General features: G+C 38.3%; 1 protein-coding gene across 1 annotated transcript; it reads left to right on the top strand.

Annotated features, from left to right (window-relative positions):
* The first annotated feature begins 4,975 nt into the window (after nucleotides 1-4,975).
* LOC130104129 (immunoglobulin-like and fibronectin type III domain-containing protein 1) lies at nucleotides 4,976-21,910 on the top strand. Its single transcript, XM_056270548.1, has 25 exons — nucleotides 4,976-5,058; nucleotides 5,176-5,298; nucleotides 5,393-5,532; nucleotides 5,832-5,931; nucleotides 6,044-6,085; nucleotides 6,203-6,251; nucleotides 6,406-6,586; nucleotides 6,874-6,987; nucleotides 7,081-7,243; nucleotides 7,844-8,012; nucleotides 12,016-12,119; nucleotides 13,126-13,261; nucleotides 13,523-13,578; nucleotides 14,867-14,991; nucleotides 15,138-15,279; nucleotides 15,394-15,687; nucleotides 16,241-16,537; nucleotides 17,237-17,416; nucleotides 17,536-17,664; nucleotides 17,834-18,142; nucleotides 18,538-18,623; nucleotides 18,716-18,908; nucleotides 19,237-19,533; nucleotides 19,643-19,969; nucleotides 21,085-21,910. Exons 1-25 carry the CDS (start codon nucleotides 5,010-5,012, stop codon nucleotides 21,087-21,089), a joined length of 3,810 nt encoding a protein of 1,269 aa, XP_056126523.1. The 5' UTR covers nucleotides 4,976-5,009; the 3' UTR covers nucleotides 21,090-21,910.
* The last annotated feature ends 3,103 nt before the right edge of the window (nucleotides 21,911-25,013 follow it).

Raw genomic sequence — 25,013 nt, 5'->3', positions numbered from 1 at the left:
TGTCTGCAGATAAACTTATCTTGATGTACTGCTTACACTATAAATCAACACCAAATTTATAGTAGTTCGATTATAATGTGTTCTGTCTGCCTCTATCCCTGTATGTATGTATGTATGCATATATACTATATACACACACCGGCCACTTTATTAGGTACCCCATGCTAGTAACGGGTTGGACCCCCTTTTGCCTTCAGAACTGCCTCAATTCTTCGTGGCATAGATTCAACAAGGTGCTGGAAGCATTCCTCAGGGAGTTTGGTCCATATTGACATGATGGCATCACACACATAAGGGGCCTAAAGTGTGCCAGGAAAACATCCCCCACACCATTACACCACCACCACCAGCCTGCACAGTGGTAACAAGGCATGATGGTTCCATGTTCTCATTCTGTTTACGCCAAATTCTGACTCTAACATCTGAATGTCTCAACAGAAATCGAGACTCATCAGACCAGGCAACATTTTTCCAGTCTTCAACTGTTCAATTTTGGTGAGCTCTTGCAAATTGTAGCCTCTTTTTCCTATTTGTAGTGGAGATGAGTGGTACCCGGTGGAGTCTTCTGCTGTTGTAGCCCATCCGCCTCAAGGTTGTGCGTGTTGTGGCTTCACAAATGCTTTGCTGCATACCTCGGTTGTAACGAGTGGTTATTTCAGTCACTGTTGCCCTTCTATCAGCTCGAACCAGTCTGGCCATTCTCCTCTGACCTCTGGCATCAACAAGGCATTTCCGCCCACAGAACTGCCGCTCACTGGATGTTTTTTCTTTTTCGGACCATTCTCTGTAAACCCTAGAGATGGTTGTGCGTGAAAATCCCAGTAGATTAGCAGTTTCTGAAATACTCAGACCAGCCCTTCTGGCACCAACAATCATGCCACGTTCAAAGTCACTCAAATCAACTTTCTTCCCCATACTGATGCTCGGTTTGAACTGCAGGAGATTGTCTTGACCATGTCTACATGCCTAAATGCACTGAGTTGCCGCCATGTGATTGGCTGCTTAGAAATTAAGTGTTAACAAGCAGTTGGACAGGTGTACCTAATAAAGTGGCCGGTGAGTGTATATATATGTCAGTCCCTCCAGAAAAACGCGATTATGCGATCGCATGATTTAGTGCATAATCAGCCAAAGTCTGCACAGTTATGCGGGGGCCGCATTTTTTCAAATACGCCGCACTTTCGCCACATTAATTGCTGATTTCCGTGCAAAATATGCGGGCTTGCATGATTTCATAATCCTCGCATTTTCGTTGCAAAAAAGTCACATATATCTTAGCAGAAAGTTGAAAAGTGTTGCGTTTGCTTCACACAAGAGCAGCCATTTCCCCCTGTTGCCATGGGAACGTTATGGAGTGACGTAATTACGCGACCTGAACATCATCCAAAAGCTGTAAAACAGGAGCACACTTTTTTTTTATTTTTTTTTTTTATTCATTTTTACAGAAGTTGTAGCATATTCCTTTTTGTAAAGCTACAGAACTTGTTTGACTCATCAATGTTTTGTAAGTTTGATGTTTTTATTAAGGTCTGAAATAAAACAAGATGAGAACTTAAATATTCCCAGCACTTTCTGTGATGTATGCTTGCTTATCATAGGAAGTAATAAGTAATAAGAAATTAATCTTTACATTAAGGTAGTAGCCTAGTGAGAACAGAGTGTTGGGGGAATCACTTTTTTCCTCTTTTTTCATTGCATAAAATTGCATAAATATCCTGCATATTCCATCGCATTTTTAAAGAAAACGGGCTGCATAATCAACGATTTTTGCCCGCAACAATCACAAAAAACCCTGCGTTTTTCTGAAAGGACTGATATATGTGTGTGTGTGTGTAAATATATATATATATTTAGGGATGCAACAATACCGATACTGCGCTTGTGTACTCGTACTCTAACGGCCTTTATACTTTCCGCGTACGCGAGGGTCCGCTAGGGTCCGAGTGACGTCAAATTTGTCATCGGAGGGTGCCTCCTATTTTTTGTGACTATGCTACAATAGCACCAACTGCTCATGCGCTGGAAAAAAAACATGGATGTCGAATTTGAAGAGAAGGCTGTGTGAAGAAGTCCGTCACTATACCAGCACCTCTACAATTCACTGTTAAAACAATATAAAGACAGCCAGATGGGCAATAATTCGTGGAGGGAAATTGCGTGTGTGGAAGTGTACACGCCGATCTACTGTGCTGATCCACATCATCACATACCCTTCACCATACCTAGAGATTGGCATGGGGTACTTTCCATAAGATCATCTCTCAATGCAAATCAAACCAGCTATTAGGCTAACTGAAATAAAACCATGGCGATCTCTAGGTATGATGAAGGGTGTGTGATGATATGGGGCTATTTTAATTCCAAAGGCCAAGGGAACTTTATCAGGATGCATAGTATCCTGGATCCATGAAATAACTGGTCTTTAAAAGTAAAAATCTGCTGCCTCTATGGGAATTTAACATTGGGGTGTCCTGACTTATGCCGCCTGTATTTTAAGGAAGAATATTTATTTATTTACGATACATTATTCATTCACAAAATTGGTGTCCTTAAAGGTTGGATTTTTCCTCGTTTTTTTAATTAAGGCATTAAGATCAATTTCCAAAAGATGATTTTTTTATTCCTCTTTTTAGTCAACTTTAGCATGGGTGTATTCACTTATGATAAGCATATATATATATATAGACACACACACAGACATATACATATATACACACATATTACATTTCATTACAGTAAAATTAATGCATCCTTGCTGAATAAAAGTTAAAAAAAATTCCAAAAAAACTGACCCCAAACTTTTGAACAGTATGTACTTATGTAAACTTATGTAAAAAAAAAAAGATTTCTATTTCAGATAAATGCTGTTCTTTTGAACTTTCTATTCATCAAAAATCATCTATTCACAAAATTGTGCACAACTGTTTTCAACATTGATAATAATGAGAAATGTTTCTTGAGCAGCAAATCAGCATATTAGACTGATTTCTGAGGGATCATGTGACACTGAAGACTGAAAATTCTGCTTTGCCATCACAAAAATAAATTAAAATATTCGAACAGAAAACTATTATTTTAAATTGTAATAATATTTAGCAATATTACGTTAATTCTGATCAAATAAATGCAGCCATGGTGAGCAGAGGAGACTTCATTTTTTTATATACATATACACAACTGCTACACATAAATAATGGAAAACCAATCATTTTGTTTCTGAAATCTTTCCTTTCAATCTAGCAGTTATAAAACTCATCTGGGAATAGTATTACTATCACAGAAGATTGAGGAGAAATAGAGCTCTTGAAAAATGTTAGCACTCTGCATTTGAGATGAGATTAGACTGTGCGTCAGAGGTATTTTGATTGATAGTTTTATGAGGTATGTGACCTATAACAGACAAAAACATGCAGGGTTACTTGACTCACACCGGTGGGCGCATATAGTGTTAATTGAGAAGTGAAGTCCACAATTTACTGTCACTTTAAATTACTACTCTACAGAAAGCAGCAATTTGTATCCATCTTTATAATGCTGTTCTCAATAACACTGTTCAATGTGAATCAATTCCAAGCAGCTACAGCACTGCATTTGATGAATTTAAACACATACACTTTTGAAATCTCTGAATACAGTTTCAAGTATGTCAATTTAGTATTTCATACAATATACATGGCCACAAGTTCTATAGGGTCACAACCACTCTTCAGTTCACCAGAAACCAAACTAACAAGGCTTACTGGCATAAAGAAGCTCTAGAAACCCTGTGTTGATAAAAATCCAAGTTGTAATCCAAGAAAAAATATAATTGCCGCATATCTCTTACTAATTTACAGCCACCACCTCCAGGCACAATTATTGTCTCTACTTTCATTCCAAGAAACCCATCTAATAGAGACTTCAGGAGATGAGGTTTACTCAAAATGTGTCAGCATTACATTCCTGTTGTAGACATATTGCTTAAATCCTGAGGTTGCGGATCGGTGTAAGTGACACTGTTGCCAGCTTTTTTCCCCGGTGACTGGACCATGAATTACATTCTAGACAGCTGGAGTGTTCGTGTTGCTGTAGAGAAAAGCTGACAGAAGCTCTTAGCTTAACCCTGCTGCTAAGCTCCATGCTCCCTGCCTTAGGGAACACACATGATCAGAGTCAAATATTCATTACGATGGCTCATCAGAACAACATCTAGCATTTCAAATCTAACAAATTCTTGAACTTTGCCCCAATTTCACAACAAATCACAAAACTTGAAAGATTAACTGCGTCGACCTTATCAAACACCACCTAAAGTACAGTAGTTATGAAGTGAATTCACTTCATCTGGGTTTAGGTAAAATTCACATTTTAAATGGCAAAGATTTGAATAAATAATTAAATATTTTATTTGACGCTTCAAACCCGTCATTTTATTTCTGTAGAACACAGAAATTCACATTTAACAAAAAATATCCATACAATCCATAGTCACCATCTGAAGAGACCAAAACTGAATGTATTACTCACTCATAGTTTTCAACTCCAATGAGCTGAACTTGAGAACCATTGATTCAGTGAGGTTAAATGGTTCTATTACTCCACAAATCAGTCCATCTGTGAACAAACCATTTAGACCGATTTGTGAACCGAATCAAATGGTTCATCGAAAAGAACCAGCTCAAAAGAACAATTTGCTCTCTGATCCAATTCTTGAGTTCAAACCACTGACTTAATGGTCCGGTCACAACAGTTCTGGAGTTAACAGAGTATGAAATTGAGTAAAATATTCCTTTTCTAAAGACATACCAAATATCTGTATGTATTTTTTCCCTTACAGAATAAAGAAAGTCATACAGGTTTGAAGAATATAAGGATGTTTAAAAATAAATATAAATATGTGTTTATTTCCTCATTCATTTTGGATGAACTATTCCTTTAAAACAGTTCAAAGTTCATGGATCTGAAGATTTTTTTGATCACTAATGTTACTCATCCCACAGGACTGAGTTTTCTGAATCCCACATGCCAAGATGAAATTCACAAAAAGTAAGGAAGTGGAACCCACTGCTCCTGGGCAAGGTAGATATTCCTCTATTTTCAGTTTATAAAAATTCACTGAGAACTTTTTCAAAATCCATTGATTTAATGTATGAAGTATCCCAGCTTTGAACTTTTTGCTCACTTTTGATTCCTCAGTGTCCATTAAGAAGCGATCTAAAGTCCCAGGAGTAATGATCACACAGTTTGTGGAGGAAATCCCGGAAGGAAAAAGCCATCCCGATTTCTCCCGCAAACCCATCGCCTTGACTATTCAGGAAGGTATAGTACAGCAGCTCAAAGCATCTTTAATGCTAAAAAAAATAATGACTATGTCTCAGAAGTACTCAACTGACTTTGTTAAACCCTCACACAGGGAAGTTTGCATTTTTCAAAGCCATCATCACTGGAGATCCAACACCAGATGTGACATGGGCTCGAAACAACGGAGATACATCTGATCCGGGAAGATATATTGTTTCGTATGATCCAGTCTTAGGAGAGCATCAATTACAGGTGTCGTTTTGTCCGCAACTTGTACAATAGCATTAATATGCATTGAAAAAAAACTTCATAAAAATACACTAGATGGCCCCCAAAAAAAAAAAGAGTTAACAAACACTTTTAATTTAAAAATGTATTCTGCTTCAGCCCCATTGGGTTCATGCATTGCCATGCTTAAAAAGAAAAGGGCCACAATAGCCAAACGTGTTTCCACACTTTTCGCCATGTAGTGTATGTAGCCATGTTGCTTTTGTGAATTCAAACCAATACAAATACAGTATTATTAATAAAAAACAAATTGTGTCTAATAGATGCCCAATGTTGGAGTTGATCAAGCAGACACGTACAAGTGTTATGCAAATAATGAGTATGGACGCGCTGTAGTCACGGTCACACTCAATGTGATTGAAGGTCAGTAGAAAAACCTCTTCCAGCTGTACCTGTGCAAGCACAAATAAAACAAGTGAATCAGTTTTCCGCCTCAGCTGTGCTAAGAAAAACAAAAATTCTCTTTTTTTTCCAGTTGGGTTCAAGAAGAGCAAAGCAATGCAGGAGGCACGATTAGGTCTGTTTGCATTCAAGTCTTGAGTGAATCATTGAAGCAAAAAAAAAAAAAAAAAGATTTCAAATACAACCTCTCCTTTAAAATAAAGATGAATAGCGCAACTCTATTTATTTTCAGAACAACGAGAAAAAGCAGTAGTCGATCTAAAAAAGACCCTGAGGACTCGGTAAGTTCTTGCTGATCATACCAATGATGATTCCAGCACAAATTTTGCATTTTGAATGGTTTATCTGTTTGTTGAAATGCAAAAGCAGATGCATGTGTCCAGCCTGACCCTGGACGTCCCGGGAAGGCGTCTTCATGGTGTATTGTGTTTGTAGAGCAGATCAAAAGGAGCCGAAGAAAGATGGAGAAGTTGACGAGAAATTTTGGGAACTGTTATTGAGCGCTGATAAGAAAGACTACGAGCGCATCTGCATTGAATATGGGGTGACCGACTTCCGCGGGATGTTGAAGAAGCTGAATGAAAAGAAAAGGGAAATAGAGGAGCAGCAGTCTCAGGTGCATTACAAATGAACAGTGAAAAATCATTATGTTGAAGTATACTGATACACCTCATTAAAAAAAAAGGCTTAACCAAATCCATCAAACAAAATAACAAATGTCATAATTTTCAACATATAAATAAACACAGGCTCTGAAAATGAATGACGTGTGAAATACCTCACTGGTCTCGATTACTATTTTTGCCCAAGAAGTGTATGTGCTAAATGCCTCTGTAAATCTAACCTCAGAGGCATCTTTTGAAAGTTTCAATGTATATTTTTAACTTGCTTTTCCTCTAACAGTACATTGAAAACCTGAGCAGCCTGAGACATATTGAAATCAAGAAGCCTGGATGTGCCGAATTTGAATTTGAGATGGATCTCAAAGATCCCAATTCCAAAATCTTTCTCTTCAAGGTTAAATAACACATGCACATTCTAATTAATTTTACAGTAAAATAAAATAATAATTATACATATATATATTTTTTTTTCTTCTTTTTTTCACAGGATGGTGTTATGGTTCCATTTACCAATGAAACAGATGAGAAGCATTCGCTGCGTCAAGTCGGCAGAAAATTCATCTTTAGTGTAAATGGTTTGAATCCAGAAGATGCTGGATTGTATCAAGTTGATATTGGGGGGGTCAATATCTTCTCCACTGACTTTAAAAGTGAGCTTTAAGCATTTAGAAAGATCATTCATAGTGTTTAACATTAACAAAATGTTTTTTAAAAAGGTTTTAACATTCTGTCAGCATTATATCACCCTCATATCTCACACCATAATGTTTGGGATTTTTTTTCTTCTGTGAAACACAATATTGTGGAGAATGCCTGAACTGTTCTTTACATAAAATCAAATTGGATAGTGCTATAACATGACACAAGACATGATTTATATGTTGAACTGTATTTCATTAAACACAGTAGCTTTCAAATCTATTTTGCACTTTCAAATTCAAACCATTCAAATGAATGCTATGACAATTTACATTTCTGTATTTTTCGGGTGCTTTTTTGTAGTTTGACAGTTTACAGTAAATCATTCAATTTCTCTGATTGAAAAGCAACTTGGAGTTTAAGTTTAAACATTTCCGTTTAACAGAAGGGAGGGAAAAAAAACATGATGGAACAACATGGGGGTGAATAAGCAATGACAGAATTTTTTTATTTTTTATCCAATATTCTGATTGATCAAACTAGTTCATTTAGATGTTACAAGTACAGTTTTAGGTTAATATATGCTTGTTTTGATGTCTTTACCTTTGCAGTTCCAGTGGCAGACTTCTTGGTAAAGATTCAGGAAGTGAAGTGTGTGGAAAGAGAGGATGCCGTGTTCGAATGTGTCTTATCTGCTCCGCTCCCTAAGATTTCTTGGATAGGCAAGAATGTTCCCCTGGAACAAAGTGAAAAGTATCACATCACTGTCTCCGAGGACATAATAATAATAATAATAATAATACATTTTATTTGGCCGACGCCTTTCTAAATACCCAAGGACATCTTACATGTTTCGGAGGACATAAAAGAAGGAAATACATTAAAATACATTAAATTCATAGTAGGCTAATACATGTTACAAATGAGACAAATCAGAAAAGTGTTAAGAACGCCAGAAGAAAGCACTATAAAAGAGTGTCTGGAGGGTTAATATGGTAGTGTAGAACTAAAATGTTTTAAAGATTAAAAGCTTTCCTAAAGAGAAAGGTCTTTAACATTTTTTTAAATAAATTGACTGTGTCTGCCTGTCGAATGTGGGAGGGGAGGGCATTCCAAAGTCTTGGAGCAGCGCAACTGAAGGCCCTGGCCCCCATGGTGGAGAGGCGGAATTTGGTGGTGACAAGTAGGCCAGTTGAAGAAGAGCGGAGGGAGCGTGTAGGAACATATCCTGATAGGAGGTCAGAAATGTAGCTGGGTGCAAGATTATGGAGTCCTTTGTAAGTGATGACGAGGGTCTTAAAGTCAATACGGTAGTGCACAGGGAGCCAGTGTAGAGTGATGAGGATAGGTGTGATATGATCAGATGGTCTGGTACCAGTGAGGATTCGAGCGGCAGAGTTCTGAATAAGTTGAAGTCTATTTATCAGCTTAGAAGGGAGACCGATGAGAAGGGAGTTGCAGTAATCCAGACGAGACATGACAAGGGCATGAATTAAGGTTTCAGTACTGGCTTGTGTCAATGAAGGTCTAAGCCTGGAGATATTTCGGAGATGAAAGAACGAAGTCCGGGTAAGTGATTTAATCTGAGATTTGAATGAAAGGGAACTGTCCAGAATGACACCAAGGCTTTTGACTTGAGTTGATAGAGAGGCCGTGGTCTCATCTATGCTTAAATTTAGGTTTTGCTGTTTTGAGAGAGTAGATTTGGAACCGATGAGCAGGACTTCTGTCTTATTGGCATTAAGTTTTAAAAAGTTTGTGTTCATCCAGATTTGAATGTCTTGAAGACAGTTGCTGAGTGAGGTGGGTGGAAGAGGAGATGAAGGTTTAGTTGAAATATAAAGCTGGGTGTCGTCAGCATAGCAGTGGAAATTAATTTTATGGTGTCTCATGATCTTGCCCAGAGGAAGCAGATATATAATGAAAAGGAGTGGACCCAACACTGACCCCTGGGGGACACCCTGAGGCACAGGCGCACAGGCCGATCTATAATGTTTGAGTTGAACGAACTGCTGACGATCCGTGAGGTATGAACAGAACCAGGAGAGTGCATCCCCCATGATACCAATGCTGGCCAGACGTTCAATGAGGAGTGGATGTGAAACGGTGTCGAAGGCAGCGCTCAAGTCGAGTAAAATCAGGATGGACAGTAGGCCAGAGTCAGCAGCACAAAGTAGGTCATTGGTGATTTTTACCAACGCTGTTTCCGTGCTATGTTTAGCACGGAAACCAGACTGAAAATGTTCATACAGGTCATTGTAGATGAGATGGTGATGTAGTTGATGTGCCACGACCCGCTCCAGTATCTTGGAGACAAAAGGAAGATTGGAGATGGGACGGTAGTTGTTCAAGTCATCAGGATCAGCATTGGGCTTTTTGAGAACCGGAGTGACAGCAGCAGTCTTAAGAGTGGGCGGTACAATGCCTGTGGAGAGGGAGGAATTTACTAATGTAGTGAGTAATGGTGCGATGGAAGGCAGGCATGCTTTAAGAAGACTGGTAGGTATAGGGTCTAATTGTGAAGTAGATGTTTTTGATTTACTGACAAGTTCATTGATCTGGTTCTCTGAGGCCAAGGTGAAGTTTGAGAGGGAGATGGTTAAAGCAGAGCCCTGCGGGGCAGTTATGTAGGTCAGGTTATGAGCTGGAGTGCTAGGAATATTAAGCAGATGGTGATGTATTTCTTGAATTTTTGCAAGAAAAAAGTTTAGAAACTTGTTGCAGAGTTCCGTTGAGGGGTCTGAAAATACATTTTCAGGTGGCTTAAGGAGCCGGTTTACTGTTGAAAACAGGAGCTTAGAATTGTTATTTCCAGAGTTTATAATGTTTGAATAGTAAGATGTTCTAGCAGCAGAAATGGTGTTATTATATTGCAAAAGGTGTTCTTTGTAAGCCTGCGCATGAGATACAAGGCCTGTCCGTTTATACAGGCGCTCGAGGCGTCTCCCACATCTTTTTAACTGGCGGAGATCAGGTGTGTACCACGGCGCCGAGTGGTTGAAGGAAACAGAACGAGTTTGAATGGGAGCAAGGGCATCAAGAGAAGAAGATAGGCAGTCATTGTAATGAGTGATGAGGCTATGGGGACAGAGGGAGTCAGTAGTCGAATATGCATTTATGAGGGTCACAAGGTCAGATGGATTAATGTGTTTTACATTTCTGTAGGCTATGGTGCGTTGATGTTTATACCTGGAAACTTGGACAGAGACTTCAAATAAAACAGCTTTGTGATCAGAGATGGGTAACTCGGCATGTGTTACATTGCAGGGAACAATACCAGTTGAACAAACTAAATCTAGAGTATGACCTTTGTTGTGAGTAGGAAAATTGACATTTTGGGTGACATCAAGACCATCAAGTAATGACATAAAATCAGCAGCAAAGGAACAAGTAGTAGTGGCATCAACATGAATATTAAAATCACCAACAAGTAATATATTGGGAGAATAGACAGAAAGTGAAGTCATTAATGCAGAAAATTCAGATAAGAACAGATCAGATGGTTTAGGTGGCCTATAGAGTGTTAAAATTACCAATGGTTGAAAGCCAGAGAGTTTAACAGCCAAGCATTCAAAAGAAGAAAAATTAGGTATAGTGATTATTTTAACTTTGATCGTGTCACGATAGACAACAGCAACACCACCCCCACGCCCACTAGAGCGAGGATGGCTGATGTAAGAATAACCATTAGGGGTTGTTTGATTAAGATGAAAATAATCATTAGGCTGTTGCCAAGTTTCAGTGAGGCACATTATATCCAGTTTGCCATCACTAATAAACTCACTTATCAGCAGACCTTTATTTGTAAGAGATCGAACATTAAAAAGTCCACATTTAAAACAGTCAGTAAAACTAGCGTTTGGCGTTGCCTTGGTAACTGGAAACAAATGATTTGGATTAACTCCACGGCCGGTGGAGGAAACGGGACGAACGTTAGACCAAATCAAACTAATAGCAGAGGATAACTTACTGGATGTATAATATCGTCCCGATCCGCGGTGGATGTATCTCGGTCGGGAAAGAACATCACGGTGGGCAAACAGAGCCAGTGGAGTCCTGAAGTTCATTGAGTTCAAACGCAATAGCTCCGCTGCCGAGTATTTTAGTGCTGAAGTGGCACTGACAGTAGAGCATAGAAGAATCCACCAGAGACACATATTAATCCTCATATTAACAGCAGTATTTTAGAAACCCCCTTGGTAGGTTGAATTTCGAAGTTCAGTAGTTAGGGATGCCGGTAAGTAACTTATCCGCGTGTCACCGCCGATGAGTGTGTATGTGCGTGCGTGCGTAAAAAAGCACCAGGGTAGACACACACAGTGATCCGCCTCGTAGATGGCCCGGTAGCAGGCAGGCCCACCAGGGCAGAACACCACAGCAGGCACGGACGTCACCTGGGACAGCTTTCACAAACCACGATCAAGGAATGAGGACGTTTCAGTAGGAACCAACAAGCTTGGTGCTGAGATGCCAGTGAGTATCAGCGCGTCACAACCGGCAGCACAGAGCGGACCGGGGAAGACACCAGTGACAGTTTTCCCAGACCAGGGTCGTGGAACGAAGACGTTTCAACCGGAGCCAACAGGCATTCAGCAACATTTGTACGAGATGCCAGTAAATGTGACTGTTTTGCACTACTTTTTTGACTAGCGCAAATAAACGTCGACAATATTAATATTAAATCCAACAGTGTTAGATAGTCACGGAGGGAGAAGCGGCAACCAAACCGTGCCAGCGTGCTCTCCGACCGGAAGTGAGCTGGCGTGAGAGTGCTAATCCACATGCTAATCCATAGACTGGTGGTGCAGGACTGTATGCAAGTGGACAAGGGCATCTATGCAGCTGTGGCTGGGATAAAGTCATGTAACGCCTGGCTGGTAGTGGAGCGTAAGATCAAATTCAGATATCAACCATTACATTTATCAGATTAACTGATAAACATGTAAAATTGTATGGATCCTTGCATATACAGTAAGAGCGATTTAACTCCCATGCTGTGTTCTAAATCTATACCCTAATTCACTATTCCCTACATTACTCCACTTATAGTCCACTTGAAAGGGTGAATGAAAACGAGTGAGTGAATTCTGAGCTTTTGCTTAGTTTGTGCTTTCTGTTTAATAACCATTTAAGACGTAGCAAACTGGCAGCTCCAGTAGTTTTGAAAAGATTTATCTTGAACTCTGCCATGGAAACCTTAATTAAAAAAATTAATTATTAATTCAAAAGGAATTTATGATATTATGGGACCAGCTGTTTGGAAAATGGATGGATGATTCAGGTGCAGGCGCCATCCTCTATTCAGACGTGGAAATTCATTTGACGTGTGACTCTCACTGTGCATTATGGGTATTCTCTAGCCGTTGAGCGTACATCGCTTGTACACATTATTGTGGTGCATTGTGGGACTGAATGAGTGCACTCAATGTCCACTATGGTTCCTGACACCACTACAAATGGTTGTCCCTTCAAATAGAGCTCTATTTAAGGGTGTAGTAGGGGGTGATTTCGGACACAGCCCAGATAAAATAAACTATTGATTTGATTCATAAATTCAAAATTAGACTCTTTTGTTCACATTCTAGCCAAAACATTCTAATGAATGAACAATTAAGTTGTACAATAGTTAATTAATTGACCGAACTGACAAGCACTCATAAATAATTCATTTTAAAATAGCAAAATTGATCATTTCAATAAAGTGTTTCAAATATAAATGAATAATGAGCACAGAAGAAAACTGATTGCTTACATTGTTCAAACAACCATTTATGTCCATTATATCATTGAGAGCTGGATGTACGTGTGCAGTGTCATGTAGACATCCAGCAAGTTTTCCACTCAATGACCCGAATTTTAACACCTTATTCCTGTTGGTCTGCCCTTGGAACAGCTGACCCAGATCCAAACCAGAGGGGCAAGAAGGCAGCACGCAAAACCACTCAAGCAGGAGGTGGAGGCACAGACTTGATCAAGATTGCGGCGGAGCAACAGGAGAAGTTGCAGAAGGAGCGTGATGAGAGGATGGAGCAACTGAAACAGATTCAGGCTGAGGAGGCTGCTGCAAAAGAGGAACAGACACCAGCAGAGGAGGAACCTGCTGCGCCAGAAGCACCAAAACCAAAGGCTAAACCTAAACCCAAACCTAAACCAGAACCCAAACCAGACTCTGGAGCTGTAGCAGAAGAGCCAGAGCCAGAACCTGAGCCAGAACCTGAGCCAGAGGTGGAGGAAGAACAACCAGAACCAGAGGAAGCTGCTCCACCTCAACCAGATGAAGAGACTCCTAGTGAGGAGCCAAGGAAGAGAGTGAGGACTGGGCCCTTAATCCAAGACACCATTATCGGTAAGATACTGATTTATTTCCATTACTGATTCTTTGGAATTTGGGGAAGAAATTATGACAAAAAACAGAAATGTTGTTGCCAAATGTTGGGATCATTTAGATAATAAATGTAAAACAAAAATAATATTTCATAATTCCTTTTTTGTATAAAAAATACAACTAACAAATCTCATAATGTGTATCTTTGACTACACATTTTCATACGAACAGCCAGTCAATAATTGTGATCCAGAGTATGTTTTTCATTAAAAAGAACTTGCAGTACTCCGAGCTCGGAGCCCTCTCCCGGACAGCACGCTAAATTCACATAAACCTTTACTCGATCTAATTATATGCAAGTGTGAATTCGTGAAACAAAAATGGCTCAGGAATCGAATATCCCTGGTCGCGCTGTATGTTTTTGATTCATAAAAAATGAACAAGCTCAAATTAATCATTAGCTCAGGATTCAGGCTTAACTAGTCACGGGCTGCAACCAAGATCACATACTTTCCCTTTTACTTATTCAAAATAACTACTCAAAAGAGTATGTGCTTTCGGACATAACTGTCATGAACTGCCCTGACACGGAGGTCGAGGATCCAAATGCAGCTTTATTCAATCCAGAATCATAATCCAAAAACAGAAAAATGGTCAAAACACAGGGCAGATAATAAAAAAATAATAATAAAAAACGGGTCAGAAAACACAGGCAAACAGGGAAATCCAAGAAACCAGGCAGAAGATCAAAAACCATGACACAGGGAACCAGAGAGAAAGCATTTAGAAATGCAGTGTGACACTTACAAGACTTCACAAAGAGCGAGTGTAAACACAGGGCTAATATAGGCAGAGCTTAACAGGATAATGATACACAGCTGGAAGTAATCAAGCATAATGAGTCCAGGCAAGGTGTTATGGGTAATGTAGTTCGAGATATGATTAAGGAGACATGAGGAGGTGGCTATCATCGGCACTCAAGCTGACCGGTGTGACAATAGCCATGGTGTATGCCTTTAATTCACTAAATAGAAAGGACTTTAAAAGAGTTATGCACTCGAGAATCGGACTCATCATTACTCGGGAGAATTTCAGGACAGTGTTCTGTACACATCGGCGGAAAAATACATGTGCGACAACCCATGGCGAAACCAAACGGAACAAAATTCATTTTCATTTTGAGATGTTTTTTTATTGTCCTGTCTATTTACGGTCTATGTTCTGTAGATCTGCTCAACGCACCGTTTTACTTACGATATTAAGTAGAAATATTTATCATCAAACTGTTGTCAATGCACCTGTTGTTCAGACCCGGGAGTTCACTTCATCAGTGGGCTGTCAGATGTTCATGCCATCATCGGTCAGTCAGCTGAACTGGAGTGCAAAATCAGCCGTGATGAATGCGATGGCATTTGGTATAAGGATGGAAAAGAGGTAAGCACAGGTTTATAATGCCCAAAGTTCTCGAAGATAATAGTTATCTTCATTACCAATACACAAATCAATATTATTCATTTAGACATGATCTAGAGCTGTGATTTTATACAGTAAGCAAATATTCTGTTGAAATATCTGTATAGATAACAGCCACAGATGATCTGAAGATAGTCAAAGATGGAGCAGTTCATAAATTGATTGTAACAAACTGCACAGAGGAGGACAATGGAAAGTACCGCTTTGAGGCAGATGGACGTAAAACTGAGGCCATTTTGGTCGTGGAAGGTAATTCATATTTGTTATTAATCTTTGATTGATCATGTAAAATATGGAGGTGCATTATTTGATTTAAAAAGTCAGAAACTTTACATTGGATATCTATTGTATATTGCATTTCAGATCCACCAAGGATGAATCAAGATGACTTGGCTAAATTTTCAGAGCCTGTAATAATCAAGGTTGGCCAAAATGCAACTTTCAAACTGGAGTTTGTGGGTCGCGAGCCAATGAAAGTGCAGTGGTACAGTGAGGGTGAGGAGATGCTTGAGGATAATCACATTAGGATTGAGAAATCGGCCAGTCACAGTCGCCTTCTACTTGTGAAGTGTCAACGCAAAGACAGTGGAGAAGTAAAGCTGAAGCTCAAAAATGAGTACGGAACCATTGAAGCCCTTTCAAGACTCATCGTTCTAGGTTGGTAATTGAAAGGTTATGTAATATCAAAAATGCTGTTTCCAACTAACAGGGAACATTCTCATGAAGCTAACGTTCTGGCAAGGTTTTCTCGAACTTATGAACAAACATTCTTACAGCAATGTTAATCGAAAGTTCTTTCAAAGTTATCTGGTCTTCAATATTATAATAGCACACACACTTGAAGGAGCTTTTTTTTTTCTAACATATTTTAGTTGGACGTTGTTTAGTTGGACGAATATTCAGAGAAAGTAACGTTCAAAAGTAACATTCCCATACTGCTTGAAGTATGATAAAATGGAATGTTTCCTTATGTTTCACACATAACCCAGAAAAAAAAAAGGACATTTCAAATGAAAGTTTTCATAACTTAATGGGAATGTTAACACAATGTTTTTAGAATATTTTTTCGTTAGCTGGGTGTACAGTAAAGGAAAATTTAAAATAACCTGTCCCAAAAGAATTTACAAATATAATCCAATTTTTTAATCCATAATACATTTGTTTTTGAAGGAAAAAAAAAGGAACCCAGTATTTCATTCTTGTACTTCAGATAAACCCACCAACCCAATGGGACCTGTTGAAGTATTAGAAGCCTCAGCATCCTGTGTGGAGTTTAAGTGGAGGCCCCCAAAAGACGATGGCGGTTCTCCTTTATTGAACTATAATTTGGAGCGTAACCAAATTGGACGCAACACCTGGACAAAGATTGGAAACATCCCCGGAGAGGCCCATTACAAGGACACTAATGTGGACCACGGAAGAAAGTACTGCTATCGCATCAGGGCCTTGACTGCAGAGGGAACCAGTGATGTTTTTGAGACAACTGACATCCAGGCTGGCACCAAAGGTGAGATTCCATGTGTTTGGATCTTAAAGGGATACTCCACCCAAAAATGAAAATTCTGTCATCATTTACTCACCCTCAAGTTGTTGCAAACCTGTATGAGTTTCTTTCTTCTGATGAACACAAAAGAAGATATTTTGAAGAACGATTGGAACTTTGGCACCATTGAATTCCATTGTATTTTTTTTTTCTACTATGGAAGTCAATGGTGCCAAACAACTGTTTGGTTCCAATCGTTCTTCAAAATATCTTCCTTTGTCAATCAGAAGAAAGAAACTCATACAGGTTTGCAACAACTTGAGGGTGAGTAAATGATGACAGAATTTTCATTTTTGGGTGGAGTATCCCTTTAAGTACAGCATTAAGATCTTACTGAAAATGTAAATAAACACCCATTATCACAGAAATTTAGGGCTGCACAACTAATTGAAATACAAACGAAATTGTGATAATGATTATTACATCGCAAAGGCAGGGATTTAGTTAAATAAATATACGGTATGTGCTGTGTGTTTCACTGTGTTCAATTACACACAATCAGCTCATGATTCGTCAAGCAGCCCTAAAAACAAAAAACAGCAAACCTGGCCAACATTTTAAATCAAAATCATGCTTTTATCAGAGAAAATTTCATCCGATCCCACCCCCCACCCCCACAAATCATGCAGGAATTGTTATATTAAAAGGACTAATTTGTTACAGCATATCCTGGACCACCAACTACACCCAAAGTGGTCAGTGCCTTCAAGAACTGCATCACTTTGGCATGGTCACCTCCTACCAACACTGGTGGAACCAACATTGTTGGCTACAATATGGAGAAACGCAAACGGGGCAGCAACTTATGGGGTCAAGTGAACCCCCCTGATGAGCCAATCAAAGGTTTGTTTGTTTGTTTTTTGGCTCTCAAAGTTCTAATCTATTTTTGTGTTGCCAAATAGTTCTATAAAACATGCTAGAGTTTTAGACTTAGGCTTAATTCACTCGTTGTCCTCCCCAAGGCAAACAGTGTGATGTGAAAGAGGTTGTTGAAGGAATGGAATATGAATTCCGCGTGTCCGCAATCAACTTCTCTGGTGCTGGAGAACCAAGCACACCCTCTGAATTTGTGATAGCCCGAGATCCTAAAAGTAAGTCGACACTCAAAAAATGATCACATTAACACATTATAAGTATTTTTGCAGTGCAAGATTAAATGTGTTCAAAATCTGGTGAAATAAAACCACAATAAAACAAGAAAAATAATAATCCTACAACTGAACTACCTTGACCTTTTTGTACTTCAATTTGGGATTTCAGAACCCCCTGGTAAAGTCATTGACCTGAAAGTCACAGATTCCACCTATACCTCTTTGTCTTTGAGTTGGACAAAACCAAAGGAAGAGGAAGGTGTCCAGGATGAAGCTAAAGGTTATTTTGTGGAATTAAGGCCAGCTGAGAACACAGAATGGGGTCGCTGCAACTCCAACCCACTCATTTCATCTTTCTATACAATTCTTGGCCTCAAGTCTATGGCTATGTACTGGGTCAGAGTAGTTGCAACCAATGAAGGAGGTGACGGGGAACCACGAGATCTGGACAACTACATCATTGCCATGCCTCCACCTGGTATAATATGAATGTACTTTTTATAATGTGTACAGTCAAAAGGTTGGAAATGCATCACTGTATTTACATTTCTTGTTATTATACTTTGTTTGCTGTAAGGTAGTTCCTCTGAATCCCTCCACCTTCCCCAGCTCCACCTGCCTAGATCTGCTACGGGGTGTACATGTCTATTTATGCAGCAGCAGCTTTACTTACATGCTCACAGCAGTGTGTCTGTGTATCTATTAGCAGTAGGAAATTCATACTTAATCTGCAGCAGCAGCGTAGCAGATCTAGTCCCCAAGACCAAATATATTAACATTGGCATATTCAATAACACGCTAAAACTATTCAGAGAGTTGTCATTGAAATTATATATTTCAGCACATTTGCTACTCTCTAAATCTCTTTTTCAGTGAGGCCAAATTTCACCAATCGCAAAATGAAGAGCTTTATGGTTGTAAGAGCTGGAAATTCTGCTCGGGTCATCATAGATTTTGAGGTAACAAAATGGTGGTATTTACTGAACAGACATTTTCCTATCCTCAGATGTCTTACTGAATTTAATAACAAAATGTTAAATCTCATTTGCAGGCATCCCCAATGCCAACTATAATCTGGCTGAAAGATGGAACGCCTGTGTCCAAACGTGTAACCGTGAGCAATGCAGATGGGACATCCCAGCTCCTGATTCCATCTGCTGAGCGTTCTGACTCTGGGATCTACACCATCATCGTCAAGAACATAGTGGGTCAGGAGACGTTCAGTGTTGAGATCAGAGTGACGGGTGAGAGATAATTTTAAAAGCAAAATGCATCAGGACTGAAATCTAATTTGCTTACTGTGATTTCACACAAAGAATGTGTCTCTGGATAAACATACTGTACTTGTTCATCCTGGAACAGCATCAGCCAATCAGATATTAGGGTTAGATATAGGGCTGGGGCTTCAGAAACTTATGAATAATTTCCCTCTGATTTCAAGGGTGGTTAATAGTCATTCCAGGACCAAAAAAAAAAAAACATGTTTATCAAGCAACACATTCTTCTTGGCAAAATCTCTAAGATAATATTGAGGAATATTATGGATTGTGTGGATACCTGGCATATTTGCAGATGATCCCAAGCCACCTGGCCCAGTGGAGCTGGAAGAAAATGTCCCTGGCACATTGACAGTTTCTTGGGATTCTTCTCCTGATGAGAAACGAGATAATCACTTGCACTATATGGTGATGAAACGGGACTCCATTAAACGCACCTGGCAGACAGTTGCTGACCGCTTGTTCAACAACAACTTCACCGCAATTAATATCATGCCAGGAAGAGAATATAAGTTCCGTGTGTACTCCAAAAATGACATAGGCCTCTCAGAACCATCTGAGTCCCAAACATGGGGCATTGTAAGAAAGAAAGGTGAGCTGGCTGGTGCTTCTACCTCTTTTGGTCCGCTCTCGATAAAGAATATTAAATCTTCTCCTTAATACCCTTTGTTGTATTTAACATGCTTTCCTGTCTCCTGCAGAAAAGTTCAGCCTCAACTTAGCCCCATCTAAACCTTGCAACTTTGACTCCGCTCCCATTTTCACGGTTCCACTGAAGACGCACGCTACCCCGGAGAAATATGAGTGCTACATGAGCTGTGCCGTGAGAGGCGACCCCATACCTCATGTCACCTGGTACCGCAACAACATCAGCCTCAACACTAACACCAACTACTACATTTCAAACACCTGTGGCGTCTGTTCCATGCTAATCTTGAGAGTCGGTGCCAAAGACAACGGAGAATACAAAGCAGTGGCAGAAAACTCTTTAGGCCGTGCTGAATGCAGCACACAGCTGACAATCTTAGGTATGTTGTCAGAAAATGTGTGAAAATACCAGATGTAGTTTGACTCTGTCTTATATAAGTGTTTGAGCTGCATTTACATTTGTGCATAGGGTACAACAGGGCTAAAGGCACACTTTATAGATTTACAGTAATAACAATAAATTATATTTGATTATGTGATATGATTAATATATTTTTTTTTTCATTTTTTTTTTCAAGTTTCATTATAAATATGTTGAATATCTCTTATCTCTTAGGACACCCAATGTGATATATGGATGTCCACAAATGGAAAAGTCAGCCATTTATTATCATGTTAATTATTGTGATTTCACTCCAACAGCAGGGGCTCCTTTTAGCCAAATACCATACTTTTACATATTCTTTCGTTATTGAAAAACTGTTGCTTTGTTTACCGTGAACAAAACTACGGAATCAACTTTGTGTTGTTTCCCGCGATCGCGTGCGTTAAGGATCAGCAAAATTTCCACAAGTGGATGTTTTGGAAAGTGCTGCTGCAAATTTTAAGATCGATTATAAAATAAAATATAAATGAGGAAGTAAAATCAAAAATAAAATCGAAGGCGCTTTTTACCCCGGTGTGCCTTTAGCCCCGTTGTACCCTACACTACCGTTCAAAAGTTTTGAGTTGGTGAAATAATGTTTTTGAAAGAAGTATCTTATCTGATCAAAAATTCAGTAACAACAGTAATATTGTGAAATATTATTACAGTTTTAAAATGCAATTTATCCCTGTGATGGCAAATATTTTCAGCATCATTCCTCTTGTCTTCAGTGTCACATGATCCTTCAGAAATCATTCTAATATGCTGATTGAAGAAACATTTCTTATTATAAAAGTTGTGCAGTTGTGCTGCTTAATGTTTTTATGGAAACTGTGAGGAATAGAACGTTCAAAAGAACCTTTGTAACATTATAAATGTCTTTACTGCCACTTTTGATCAATGTAATACATCCTTGCTGAATAAAAGTTTTAACTTCTTTAAAATACATATCTTACTGACCACACATTTTTGAACGGTAGTGCGAATATATGCTTATTGGACATTACTATAAACATTGGGAAACGCATTGTATCCTTATAAGTAATCATTTCTGCTTTTTTTATTTTTCAGAGTGAACTATCTGTGACATTTGCAAGACTGTGGTGACTCATCGTCGATTTTCATTGAAAACCTCATCCAAATATTTGAAGAGTATAAATGTCAAATGCTAATTTTTGATTTCATAATGCCAATTAAGTACAATATTTTGCTTAATATCTCAATGAGTTTATGCAACTTTTTGCCATTTGATCATTGTATTAATTTGCCCTAATTTGGCTGACTGCCATCAATAATTAAAAGGAGTGATTTACACATATAGTGCCTCAATCAAACATACTTTTGACAAAACTGTATAAACCCATATTTGTCTCAAATACTGGTCTCCAAATTGATGTTATACTATTATGTTTTACGTGACCACACTAGGGCAACGTATATAAACACTTAAAAGTGAAAACAAGTAACATTTGCTTTTAATAGCTAGTAAACCTGCTTGCAAATGTCAGTGTTGTGCAATATCGCTCCTTGTAAATATATGAAGTTGGCCATAAACCCTGATCATAAAAATCCCCCCTACCAGTAAGGAATGTTGAAATCTCCCCATAGAAGCATTTTCAAAATCAGTGCAAAATATGTTACTCTGAGGCATTTTCAAATACATGTCACCCAATGTATGAAATAAAAAATAAAATAAAAAGCATAAAGGTGTTTTATTTTTCATAGACCTGGCCTTGGGTCTTGCTTTATAGCTTTCCATTATTAACTTTCCCCTACAGGGACGTGAGTGCATGCTAGTAGTAAATATGGGAATGCACATAAACCTGGTGGCAGATGGGTTAGTGTGTGGCGGGGTCAGAGAAGGACTGGGTCAAGCGGACAGCTGGCAGTGCCTCTCCAGACAAGGAGTGCAAGTGATCTGAAAATCTGTCAGCAGACCTGTAGAAAGTAGACACAATCTTGTGCTATTATGTCAAATTAAAGTATAACTTTCAACTAACATTATTTCCTGCTCAATCTGGAGCTTGACATGGCAATAAATGCTTTCAAAGGCACCAAGTACTAAAACTTATACTACCCTTCCTAAAATATCTGTCCATCCAAGTGCATATGCATAGTATGTAGTATGTACATAAAAAATGTTTATTGAAAACAAATGGAAATAAATCTTCAAACTTAACGCGGGACAAATGCACTTTGGCATGTGGGTTCTGGCTAAAATTTGTAAATGGATAAGACACACAACAGAGGATTGTAACCAATGGGCCAGAGAACTGACCAAAGCAAAACTAGACAGATGACTGCGCAAATGAACAAAGATTAGCTCAAGTGTGCTTTATTGACCCTTCGAGTTTAAGTAGGCTACATCATACAGTATATTTTAACACAAGTTGAGCCGTTTGTAATTAACTTAAATGGCCTTGATTTACAAAGCAAAAGCATCCATGTAAAAAAAAAGAAGAAAAGAAAGTGTAATTCTCCATTGCAGAATTTAAAGAGTATGAACATTTCCTAAAATTATTTGTAGGCCTATTATAAAACATGTAAGGGAAAATGTGCATGGGTTTGTGTGGGTTTATTGTAACATAATGATCGGCTGACATTAAAAAGCCATTTACTAAATACATAAATAAATGGACATTAAATACTGACTTGAGTTTAAATAATTAATGTGAGATGGAAATTGTTAATCTGAGAAGGAAGAGACTACACACAGTGATATGGAAGACATGAAAGTAGCACAGTCATGTGGGGACAATTATACAGGTATCAAAAATTGTAATATAAATATATATTACAATATGTATATACACACACACACACACACACACACACATTAATTAGAGTACTATATAGAGTACTAACTATATGCTGGACACTGCAATGACATTCATTCTGAGTTTTGCTGTGATGAGATAATATGATATTAAATGGGCACTTCTTGAGGCAACCTAGGGTTAACTGCCATGGTCAAGGGTTCAAAAATGATAGGAACTTCAGTTTATGGATCTCAACTGGTTCCAGATTTAGCACAAATTACTATATTTTGAAGTGGGATAGGAATAACTGTTTAACTGCAACTCCATTTTTGTTGGTTTGTAATCGAATTTATCCATTGAGTTATATTTCCAGGATGAAGAACACATGAATAATTTCCCAAAACATTTGACTTACAAAAAAACAACATCAGAGCCTCAGACTGCTTGCCTCTTTATTTAACCCTTGTGTTATGTTGCGGGTCAATTTGACCCGTTTCGATTTTCAAGTTGTTGGAAATACTGGTTAACCTTTGTTTTTTGTCTTGATATTTTGTGACTTTTTCTCATTTATCATGATGAACATGCATGCAAAGTTTCAACATGCTGATGTGTTTTGACATATACAAACAAAATTACTGTTACGTTCGTGATGTTCGCGGGTCAATTTGACCCTCATAGACAGCCATTCAAAAGCAACTGTACAGACACAAAATAAAAACATTTATCTTCTGTATGTAAGGACACTTCAACTCCAGTTCTAACGTGCAAGTGCATCTAAAAGTGCTCTAACCCTAACCAAACACACTTGAAAAAGCTAAAATTACAGTGTTCAGAATTATTTGCAAATTACAGATGAAAATCTTTGTCAGACACAGATAGTAAAATAAGCTCTCATTTCAATATTCAAAATATCTAAAATACCTAGCTTTTAACCAAAACTTTTATGTAGGATTTTCAAAGGCAGCTTCACAGAGCCAAAAAATAAATAAAAAACATTTATTTGATGTATGTTTTTGTTATGTTTGGTTTCTCACTTCCCGGTGAGTGAATAATGAAACTAGGAAAATAGGTCTTAGGAAACTAGGGAAAGTTAATTTAGGAAAATGAAAAAATTTCATTATACAGATTTTTTTTTTTTGTTCAGTTACGATGTTCAAAGCATAAAATGTAAAAAAAAAAAAAAAAAAAAGTAAAAAAAAATATATGCAAAAAAAATCAGTATACTGTTTATTTTCCAATTTTGTCAAAACAAAACTGTTTTAAAAAAATGTTTTAAAAACATTTTCATAAATCATATTTTCAGATATAATGTTTTTGTAATGTTTGACAAATGTTGATATTAAAAGTTTACAGTTTGTATCTAAATCTTTGTTGTTTTTCATAGTGTGATTTTTGAGGAATTGTATTGAATCCAATTAGGGTCAATTTGACCCGGTCCATAAGGGGTGTACACAGAAATCGAACAGAACACAAGGGTTAAGAAATGACTAGTTTAGACCACCCATCATAGAAAGGTCAGCTGTAATTTACATAATAGGTGTCACACTGTCCTCAGTAGTGTTCACAGCTGCCATAATATAATTTATTAATAAACCAGTCAGAGTTTATCAAATGGTTTCAAGGAGATAGCTCCACTTTTTAAGCTTCTTTATCCTCATATCCTCAATGAATATACACATCTCACCATCTTGTTACACCGTCCCACAGAAATCTATTACTTTTAGGGAGGATTTAGGGAATTTTATATTATGCAAACAGTTTGACATTTTAATCAACATATAATGGCACGAGACTTTGTAATCACCTTTGTCCACTTATTTCTGCATTTATTGAGGTTTGCAGACCTGTGTAAAGTGTAAAGTACAAAAAAAGTTAAAAAAAAAAAAACACTTTTTACAAAAGCCTTCCTTGTATATTCTTTATACGCAACACTTCCATTTCCCAGGTCGTTTCTGTATTCTCATCCCTTGTGCTGTGTGTCGCACCACATAAAGAAGTGCAAAAATTGTCTTTTGATCCTACTGAGGACTCAGTTTTGGCCCCCAAGGTGTCTTTTATCAAAAGCGATGTTCATCCCCACCTGACAGCGGTCAGAATGTATTGGTGTTCTTGCTGGGACCTTAAAAACACTTGTCATTACTTCTCATTGCCTCTAGCCTGTGGTAAGAATCAAATAAATTCAGTTTCACTGCGAGGAGTTTCCAGCCAGTCCCGCGTGTCCCCGTGCGAACCCGGTGCTTG

The sequence above is a fragment of the Rhinichthys klamathensis genome, unplaced genomic scaffold, assembly GCF_029890125.1.
Source record: "Rhinichthys klamathensis goyatoka isolate OS25496 unplaced genomic scaffold, OSU_Roscu_1.1 h1tg000303l_1, whole genome shotgun sequence".
In the NCBI taxonomy this organism is placed as follows: domain Eukaryota; kingdom Metazoa; phylum Chordata; class Actinopteri; order Cypriniformes; family Leuciscidae; genus Rhinichthys; species Rhinichthys klamathensis.
The sequence above is the reverse complement of the archived record's forward strand: the minus strand, read 5'-3'. Positions and strand labels throughout refer to the sequence as shown.